Source organism: Seriola lalandi, unplaced genomic scaffold (assembly GCF_002814215.2).
Source record: "Seriola lalandi dorsalis isolate HSWRI2012SDOR001 ecotype SW California unplaced genomic scaffold, Sedor1 jcf7180002054564, whole genome shotgun sequence".
NCBI classification, from domain to species: Eukaryota; Metazoa; Chordata; class Actinopteri; order Carangiformes; family Carangidae; genus Seriola; species Seriola lalandi.
In genome coordinates, this window is record NW_019525117.1 from 104,865 (window position 1) to 115,361 (window position 10,497).

Sequence of the window (10,497 nt, forward strand, 5' to 3'; positions counted from 1 at the left end):
GGCTTGGTGACTGCTTTGTTGTGACATCACAAAGTTCCAGAAGTCGTGACGGCTGGTTTTAAGGCTCAGTTTCTGAATACAGGCTGTGTGCATTTCTCTGTGGACTGAGGCTTTGATACTTTCACAGTATTAATATAGAAGCTAGACCTGATCTATAATCACACTACACATGGACACACACCTTCACACTGGAGGAGCTTTAAGGTGGGTGAAATAACAGAGTCCATCACATCATGTTGTAAAATCAAACCTGCACAGCCACTTTGTGTTTCATGTGTAGTGGATGTGGTCTTCAGGTCCACATCCACTAAATATATATATATATATATAATAATGATAATAATAATAATAATAATAATAATAATAATAATAAAGGCACTAAATGCTCCTTAAAGACTGATGAAGGCTTGTGAGATCATGATCAGATGATGTGACAGACAGAGGCGGGAAACAGAGACACAGCAGAACCAGTCTACTCCGTGGTGATCAAACGATTAGGTGTGATCACAGTTCTCAGTCTCACCTGTTTGAGAATCATCCACTGGGAAAATTTTACCTGGCAACAAAAGCAGAGCCTCATTTTACTAGTTTTTGCCATCATCAGTGAGACTCACCTTCACCTGGTTTAACATGGGGTCTGTATGTGGATGTGTTCTGATCAGTTACTATACTGTATATAAGGTGTGTGATCAGCCGAGCAGCTTCGTCTTTGTTTCTAACACGCCAACTCCACACGTCAATGCGACTCTGCCCCACTGTAATATTTCTACATCAGCCTGAAACAATTAATGATGAGAAGATTAAATGTTCTTAAATATTTGCTGGTTTCCTTAGTAACTGAGGATCGCTCACGTTTTTAACTGTAAAGTTTCAATGTATCACACTGGGATTGAAGAAATAGTGATAAGTATTTAATCAATATGTTGTGATCGGATGATCAGTCACTGTGAAAGATACTGTCAGTTATTATTAGCTGTCAGTGTAGTACTGATCAGTTTTAACTGGACAACAGCACCTCTGAGGGAACCAGGACAGAATGCTGCTCACAGCATGCTAGCCTAGCTAGGCTAGCTAGGTCGGCTGGTGCAACACCCGGCAAAACAATCTTACCTTTGGGTTATTTAACATCCGCTCTCTAACCAACAAGGCTCCTCTACTCTACGACCTAATGACAGATGGCCGAGACCTGACAACAGCTGAACAACTTTTCACAGCTCCATCAAACTCTTTCACCTGGGTTTCTTTACCTCTGTCGACCCTGTGCCTCTCGAAGGGGCAGAGGGCTCACGATACTCAACAACAAGAAGTGGAAAGTACCTTCTGTACCTCTGCAGTTATCTGTGGCCATAACAACCAAAGGTCCAGCTCCCACCATACTTTCAACTGTTTGCAGACTGCCTAAACCTCTGGTGAACTACAGTGAAGTGAATACACCATGAAATTTGATGATGGCAAAAGCTAAAAAAACAGCTGCTGGTTCAGTTTTAGTGTCTCAGGTAAAGACTGAGCAGGTGAAGCTGTTGTGTCATGACATGACCAAACACAAAGGTCTTAATGCATCAGTGAAGCAGAGTGTAGAGAGCAGGAGAGCTCAGAGAGTGTAAGTGACACTGCACACACACAGGTAACACACAGGTAAGGGGGGAGAGGCTGGGTGAGCAGCTGGGGGCCATGGTGGGGGGTCGGGGGGTCCTACCTGGTAGAGACAGTGGCAGACGCTGCGGAGCTGTGGAGGGAACTCGCTGGATGAACCGATGATGGCCTGGAAGAAACGCTCAGTGATCTGCAGCAGGTTCCTCTGGTTCTCCTCCAGGTTCTCGCCTTGTTCCAGCCTGATGAGAGACACAAGAGACCTTATGTTCAAAGACCAGGACCAGGAGGGATTAACCTCTGAGGAGTCAGACAGGCGTCAGTAACAACAGACCTCTTGTCAGTGTTTACATTAAAGTCATATAAAGTATTCATGTAGTCCAGTTTAGACTGAGTAAACGTCTTATGATTTCACAGTGTATAAATCAAATTGACTTAATAATGTTACATATTATAGTTCAGGTGTCTGCTGATGAGCCTTTTAAACATTAATGCTTCAAATCTAATCATAACCAAAGAACTTCATAAAGTATGAATTTAGTCAAAACATTGACACAGTTCCCCATAAATGAATGTGATCATTTACATCATATTGGACAGTGTAACCATACACTGAAGAAATACTCCTGTTGATTCTATCATTTTATTTATTAGTTTAGTAAAATTTCTTGTAATATTGATTAATATTGATCTAAACTATATCACCCAGCCACAGTATGGTTGTACCTTCCATAACATAAATGACAGGAAAAGTAGAGTCAAGGTTAACTGGTTCATCCCTGGCTTGGGTTGAACAGTGTGTGTCCTCTGTGCTGTAATGCTGCCCTCTGCTGGTCAGTCTCACCCTAACCTCAGCAGCACTTTAATGTGATTATTTGTACAGTCTGGGGGATGGTGCTGGGTGGGGAAGGGACATCTTTTTTCAAAAAAAGCATGATTCAAATATCAACAGCTGCTGTGAATACATGTATTACATAAAGAGTCACTCATTGTACTAAACATCATGAAGTACCTCAGTGTGACAGAATGAACACCTCATGCTGTCAGAGCAAAGGTTCTCACCTGGTGGGGTCCACCTCAAAGCTGATGTGTTCAGGAGTGGTGATGACACCTCTTAATAAAGGCTCCAGGAGCTTCTGCAGGTACGCTGCTCCGTACACCTGGAATCATATAAACAGGGTCAGGAAGTTACCTGATGCCGTGAACCTGTAGCCGTGTCATGACGGAGCCGCTGCTGTGTTTCTACCTTGAAACAGAAGGTCATTATTTTACTGGCCAGGCTGTTTCCTCTGAACAGAGTCTGCATGGAGTCGGCCAGCTCCACCTCTTTAGAGAACATGTTCCACAGCAGCTGGTAGAGGAGGTGGCGGGAGTCGAACAGCGTCACCAGGACTCGGGCCAACTCGTCCTGAGAGACACGTGACAAAAAAAATCTGATTTATAAAAATTACATTTATGTGTTGCTGCAGCGTAGTAACATATAAATGAGCTCTTTGTTCTCATGTAATGTGCTGGAATAAAACTCCATCTGTTCTCATTCAACACATTAACACATGTTCCTTCTCCCTCTCTCTCTGTAGATCTGTTCTTCCTATCTGAGACTGTAGACCCTGATCCTGTTCCACACCCACTGCTACTATTCTTATGATTGGTTTTAATCTCTCAGGTTTCTACCTGCGCCACTGCCAGCAGCTCCTGCTCACGGGAAGCTGCTGGTGTCTGTAGTAAAATTATAAAGAGACGGTCTACACCTGGGTCCAGATGCATAAATGATGCATACACACAAAAACATGAGTACATCATTTCCCGCACATAGACTGGTCTTTATAAACACAGAGTGTGACCTCAATCGTTCCTGTGACCATGTGAACACACGCTTTCCATAGTGATCCAAGTTATATTGAAAATACGAAATAAAACGAGACCCGTAATTTAACAGAAATTAAAACTTCACGGAGCTTCATTCATTATCATCAGTATAAATTTTACAATTTTAAATTTCATAAACATAAAATAATTGTGTTTGTATTTAATGTCTTTATTATTGTTTGTCTGTCGTTGTGAAACTGTTTGATACTATTTTAATATTGACTGATCTCAGTGTTGGAGCCTCTGGAGCCTCGTTAACTCTCTCTAGTCATAATAAAAGAAGCTCAGAGTGAAACAGACTCTACAGTAACTGATGATGTTTTCCCCTCAGTTTGTTTCCTCTCTGTGTCTCATCACTTGTTTCTATACAAACTGATTGATTAAGGGAGAGTCTTCATCATTTATGGAGTATTGTGGGAGTGGAAATTAGGCTCGTTCACATGAGTGAGATTTATAAAGAGGAACCATGTGAACGCACTACTTTATAATTCCAACCAAAATAATCCGTATGAATAATTCTGGTTTTGTGTGTTCAGGTAGTTTCAGTCATGAATCTACAGAGCTTTGTGAGTCTGGAGTCAGAACCAGGTCTGTAAGGAGACCTGGTTCTGAGAGAACTTCTGGTTCTATGTAGATAAAAGCGGCTGCAGCCGAGAGGACGTGTCGGAGAATCATTCATAATGATGTGGTACACACCCACTGAGACCCAGGAACCACGTTAGCCAGCGCCATGGCGATGGGCAGCTCTCCCTGGTCTCCCATCATAGTGACCAGCTCCACCAGCCGCTCGAAGCGGTCGGCCAGCACCGTCTCTGCCAGCGTGTCGAATTCCGTTCCCTGCTGCAGGATCTTGGTCAGCACCTCCATGAAGGTGGCTCGGGTCTGCAGGTCTTTGTGGTAGCCCAGACCTGGAGAGGAAGACATCAACACTGGTGCTCATGGGAAAACTGCAGAGCTCCTCACAGTCAGCTTATCTGATTCTGTGGCCGACTTACCGATGGAGTGCATGAGGCCGCTGTCCACGTTAGCGTTGAGCAGGTTGGACATGGCCAGGACGGTGCAGTGTCGGAGCGAGGCCAAGCGGCGAGACATCCCTCTCTTTCGACCCCCCACCACCTGACCCTCGTCCTCCACCTCACTGCAGTCGTTCAACAGGTTCATGAACAGAGTGAAGTACCTGCACAACAACAGATCATGCATTAGAGAGGCCTCTTCTTCTGCTCAGATATCCCATGATGCAGCATTTCTACACACAGTCAGTGTATTTAAAAGGCACTTATATCACTTGGTTACTGTGATCCAGGAAGGGGAAACCTGATTTCTCTTCCATGTGTACAGGTAATAGGGTGTCTACTGAGCATGTGCAGGACTGCAGGCAAGTAAAGTGACAGATTTCAGTGGCTGATGATTCTATAGAGCGACTGTCCTCGACAAGTTTAAACATGTGACTTAAACACATTTCACACTGAGCTCATTGTTCAACATTCTTCAGTGTTCAGCAGGACTCTGCTCCTTTAACATCATCTCTAAATGACTCAGGTGAGTTCAGGCTCAAGTGCTACAGACACAGACAGTATGTTCTTACTTGAGGAAGAGCTGAGACTTGGCCTCCATCAGTTCTACTCCGTCCCCCTCCTCCGGCTGCAGAGGAAGACCAGCTAACAGAGACACTACGGCCTCCATACTGGCCTGGTCCAGGTCCCTGCACACGCACGCGCGCACACACACGCGCACAGACGCGCACACACACGCGCACACACACACACACACACACACACACACACACACACACACACACACACACACACACACACACACACAGAAGGAAACAGTGAGGGAGGGCTCTTTCGGTTCCTTAGAGTGCATTAGTTGAGTACATGTGACAGAGTTGCACCTCGTCAGGCACTTGATGTCATCATCAGCAGCTTGGTTGGATGTCCCCATCACCCAGTCTGTCAGGTACTCCACCATCTTGTTCCTACAGTATCACAGAGACAATTAACACCTGAGTACCTGTGACTCCCCGCCCACCGGCTGCAGTCACTCACCTGAACTTCATCTCCTGGCAGAAGGACAGGTCGTCTCTTCTCTCCATCATCACCTCAACCAGTTGGCACAGCTTGGTTTTGATCTGGATCGCGTGGACCACGTTGCCCAGGATTCGCACATACCTGAGGGGAAGGAGCACAGGTGACTCAGACTCTGTTCAGTACAGGTGAGTAAGTGTCAGACTCTGACTCCGATTTGTTTTTTAATTAACACTTCTGAGATACAGACAAGTCACTGCACAGTGTTAAGCACTCCAAGCTGTCACCACAGGGTGTTGCCAAAACCACCACAACGTTTATCTGCTCTGCTGGTTCAGACCAGCGGTCCTGACCTGACCAGGTTGAGCATCATGGTCTCGATGCTGGCCTGCCCCAGGTGTTCTGAGCTGCCCTCTGTGTGGTTATCCAGCAGGTTCTTCATGATGGCGATGGTCTGCTCCACAAACTGGGTGTTAGTGTCATTGATGGGAACCTGGAAACAGGACAAGCACTGAGGTCACCTCACATAGACACATAAATGGGTTACACACACACATAAATATATATATACACACATATATACACGTATATATATATATATATATATATATATATATATATACACATACACATACATACAGGGCTTAAAGCAAGGACAATTTCTGTGCCTGAAATGTGTTTGAGGTTAGCTGCAGGCTACAGGCCAGATGGATGACGGCAGTGACACATACTGCAACACGTTTCAGACAGAAACACCAAATCTAATGGTTTCTAAAAGCGAATCTTCATGTTAACTTGAAAGGTCCAAATGGATGAAAAATGCATCATCTACTCACCCATTCACCACGGGAAACCATAGTCTGGTAACTGTATCCAAGTCCAAATACAACTTTCAAAGCCATAGAGAACAGCCTATCCAACACGCCTATCTTTTAACTGTTCAACACTCGTTCCTCCGTTAGAGGCCTATTCATTGCAGAGCTATACATCTATGTATACAGCCATAAGCCATATACATATACACATATTACACACACACACACACACACACACACACACACATATACATATATGTAGCCATATTCTTGCTATGCGACAGTTAACATACGTGATGTTGAGGGTTAGGGTTATGATACAGAGGAGCACAGAGCTGAGAATAAAACTCACTGCACTCATCAGGTCCAGTGGATTCACATCAGTCTGGTACAAACTGAAGACCTGGTTCAGGGTCACTCACCGGTCCCTGTGTGTCGAAGAACTTGCCGATGCTGTTCCTCAGCTTGTTGAAGAGCATGGGGTAGAGGGCGGGGCTGAGCTCCAGCCCCAGCAGGTCTTTGACGTTGGTGCGAACATGGAGGCCAACCCTGTCATGTCCACACACGAGCAGGGCCAGCAGCCGGTCCAGGAAGCGGCTGACGGGCGTCTCGCTGGAGGCCGACGAGGAGCAGGATGAGGCCGAGGCCACGGGGTTGGACCCCTCGCAGGGGCCCATGGAGATCATGGAGTGTTTGCGCTCATTCACGGGGCCCATAGGTGGGCTGTAGGTGGCCGGGCCGGGGGTGCTGCGCTGCTGGAGACACACCCCGCCCAGAGCACACAGGAAGCCGGTCATGTTGATCCACTCCTGCTGTGGAGGGACAGAGACACTGAGCAGCAGCAGTCCACCAACCAGCAGACAGAAACCACTTCTCCCAACACCCAACCACTGACCCCCTCTGTTAGCCTGAAACTCATCTTCCTCTGGACTCAGACATGATATAATAACATTATAATAATGACACTATACTAATATGAATAATGATATTATAATAATATAATAACGATATAAGTATTAGTAGTAATAATATGTAATCTACCATGTAGTTAGGGCTTATCACGATAATGTTTTCCATATCAGTAGATATCGATATATATATCATGAAGGTTCCCTTCAGGGCGCCTTGGCAGCTCAGCTGGTGGAGCGCGCACCACATGGGCTTAGTCCCAAACACAGTATCCGACCTGTGGCCCTTTGCTGCATGTCATCCCCTCTCTCTCTCCCTGACTATCCTGTCTCTCTCTCTCTCACTTCATTATCTGAAGAAAGGCAAAAATGCCCAAAGGCTCTTTTTTACTCCTCAGTGAGATGTGAAGATATCATCAGGTTAATTTTGGTTCTAACCCTTTTTCTGTCAGAAGTTGAACATGACAAATATACTGTAGAACATTATACAACTGTATTTCAAATAAATTAAATATGTATATATTATAAACTAAAGTCTTAACATTGACCATCAAAAGCTTCATATGGGACTGTAAAGTCTTGCATTGTGCGTGCTGGAGAGGATGGCACTGCTTCAGATGGTAAAACAGATCAGTGGTCTCTACTGTCTTTGTGGGAACATGCTTTCGACACAATGCTCTGCTTCTTATCCCACTTTAATCAGCCAAAGTATCTCCACACTACAGAATTCCTCTGACCCTTCTTTTCTTTTCAACGATATCCTGGTCTTTTGAGCCTTGGGCTTTGTCCATTGGCGTGTCTTCTTCGGTAGCGCTGTCGCTCGAGTTCATCTTCTCTTTTATCTCTCTCCCACTCTTGACGTACTGGTGGGCACGGCTGCAGGAGCCCAGACATCTGCACGTGTGCCGATACCGGCTGTTACTCTAACGCTCTGCACTGTGTGTGTCAACCTAACCTGACCAGCCACATGATTGGTTCAGCGCAACGTTACTCTCATTATCATTGGCTGTTCGTGTTGTCTGTCAAAACATGGATCAATGGGTTCTATCGATGTTGTATCGACCGTCTTATATTTCAATCAAGGGTAAGTTATTTCGCGATAATTATTTTTACCGTTTTATCGCCCAGCCCTACATGTAGTAATAACATGTAGTAATAACATGTAATCTACCACGTAGTAATAACATGTAATCTACTTTAAAGTAATAACATGTAATAATAACATGTAATCTACCATGTAGTAATAACATGTAGTAACATGTAATCTACCACTTAGTAATAACATGTAGTAATAACATGTAATCTACCATTTAGTAATAACATGTAATCTACCACGTAGTAATAACATGCAGTAATAACATGTAATCTACCATGTAGTAATAACATGTAGTAATAACATTTAATCTACCACGTAGTAATAACATGTAATCTACCACGTAGTAATAACATGTAGTAATAACATGTAATCTACCATGTAGTAATAACATGTAATCTACCATGAAGTAATAACATGTGGTAATAACATGTAATCTACTATGAAGTAATAACATGTAATCTACAACGTAGTAATAACACGTAATCTACAACGTAGTAATAACATGTAGTAATAACATGTAATTTACAACGTAGTAATAACATGTAGTAATAACATGTAATCTACCATTTAGTAATAACATGTAATCTACTATGAAGTAATAACATGTAATCTACTTTAAAGTAATAACATGTAATCTACCACGTAGTAATAACATGTAGTAATAACATGTAATCTACCATGTAGTAATAACATGTAGTAATAACATTTAATCTACCACGTAGTAATAACATGTAATCGACCACGTAATAATAACATGTAGTAATAACATGTAATCTACCATGTAGTAATAACATGTAATCTACAACGTAGTAATAACACGTAATCTACGACGTAGTAATAACATGTAGTAATAACATGTAATTTACCATTTAGTAATAACATGTAATCTACCACGTAGTAATAACATGTAGTAATAACATGTAATCTACCACGTTGTAATAACATGTAGTAATAACATGTACTCTACCACGTAGTAATAACATGTAATCTACCATGTAGTAATAACATGTAGTAATAACATTTAATCTACCATGGAGTAATAACATGTAATCTACCATGTAGTAGTAACATGTAGTAATAACATGTAATCTACCATGAAGTAATAACATGTAGTAATAACATGTAATCTACTATGAAGTAATAACATGTAATCTACCACGTAGTAATAACATGTAGTAATAACATGTAGTAATAAGATGTAAACAGCTACTTCACAGCTGTTTGCTGATAGACAACAAAAACATAAACAACACTTTGTTTTTGCTCCAATTTTACACAACACTTTCTTTCTGTCTCTTTTTGTTCACAGATGTGTTTCACCAGAGACATACGTCTAAAATTTGTTGGGAATAAAACATGTGAATGAGAAGCAGAACTGAGCTGTTACACCACACGAGAAGAACAACTGTTGTTCACAGGTGTCAAAGTTCACGACCGTAACATACACCTTTAATCTCAGTGGGTGTCCTGAGCAGTGTCAACATGTCAGTGATTAAAACATATTTAATCTGATGATTTAAAAAGCCTGAAGTGAGTGAACTGGTTACCATGGCGCCCCCCCACCTGGCCAGTCAATGTAACCACTTTAACTTTCACCTCTATCTGAGCAGGTGTGTTTGATCAAGTGATCAGGCTCAGACCATCCTTACCTGTCCATCATCAGCCTTGTTCTTGGGAAAGTTGAGGATCTGTTTTGTGGCCTGGTCCCATTTAGTGTACGTGTCCTCCCAGGCCTGAAGGTGGAAAGAGAAACTGTACGTGACTCAGATATCAGACAGAGCAGAGCTCACCTGGTGTGATGCACCTGGAGGTCTGAGGGTTTCAATCATTACCAGGTGAATATTGATACCATGTAAGAAATCATCTGAATGTTACCTCAATGTTTCCTGGTGTGGGGTGCTCCACCCTCCTTAACAAGGCCATCACTCTCTTCTGTAAGGTGGATCGACCTGTGGAAACCAGAGGCCACAGTGTGAACACTACCACCTGTAAGATCTCTACCTACAGGGAGGCATCAACACACACCTGAGCCCAGAGAGACATGTGGACACAGATTTATCCCTGCACCATCACATTCATCTGTCAGACTGCATGAGGGGTCTGGAGGATTTGGTCGTCCCTCTTTGGGCCTTTGGAACAACATCGTTTCAGATCAGTATCCCCTGGTCCTCCCCTGGTCCTCCCCCTCCTCC

At 43.3% G+C, this 10,497-nt stretch overlaps 1 protein-coding gene across 3 annotated transcripts in view; it reads right to left on the reverse strand.

Moving 5' to 3' along the window:
• LOC111662554 (neurofibromin) overlaps positions 1 to 10,497 on the reverse strand; it is a 68,586-nt gene that overhangs the window by 38,829 nt on the left and 19,260 nt on the right. For 2 of the 3 annotated variants that reach the window (XM_023416448.2, XM_023416446.2), the window contains exons 18-29: positions 10,181 to 10,254; positions 9,955 to 10,038; positions 6,724 to 7,113; positions 5,840 to 5,979; positions 5,508 to 5,630; positions 5,354 to 5,437; positions 5,045 to 5,161; positions 4,455 to 4,636; positions 4,156 to 4,367; positions 2,837 to 2,998; positions 2,653 to 2,750; positions 1,697 to 1,832 (exon numbers count right to left, since the gene is read on the reverse strand). In XM_023416448.2, coding sequence (XP_023272216.1) covers positions 1,697 to 1,832; positions 2,653 to 2,750; positions 2,837 to 2,998; positions 4,156 to 4,367; positions 4,455 to 4,636; positions 5,045 to 5,161; positions 5,354 to 5,437; positions 5,508 to 5,630; positions 5,840 to 5,979; positions 6,724 to 7,113; positions 9,955 to 10,038; positions 10,181 to 10,254 — 1,802 coding nt within the window. The remainder of the gene's footprint in view (positions 1 to 1,696; positions 1,833 to 2,652; positions 2,751 to 2,836; positions 2,999 to 4,155; positions 4,368 to 4,454; positions 4,637 to 5,044; positions 5,162 to 5,353; positions 5,438 to 5,507; positions 5,631 to 5,839; positions 5,980 to 6,723; positions 7,114 to 9,954; positions 10,039 to 10,180; positions 10,255 to 10,497) is intronic. The other variant, XM_023416447.2, reaches the window with a different exon arrangement.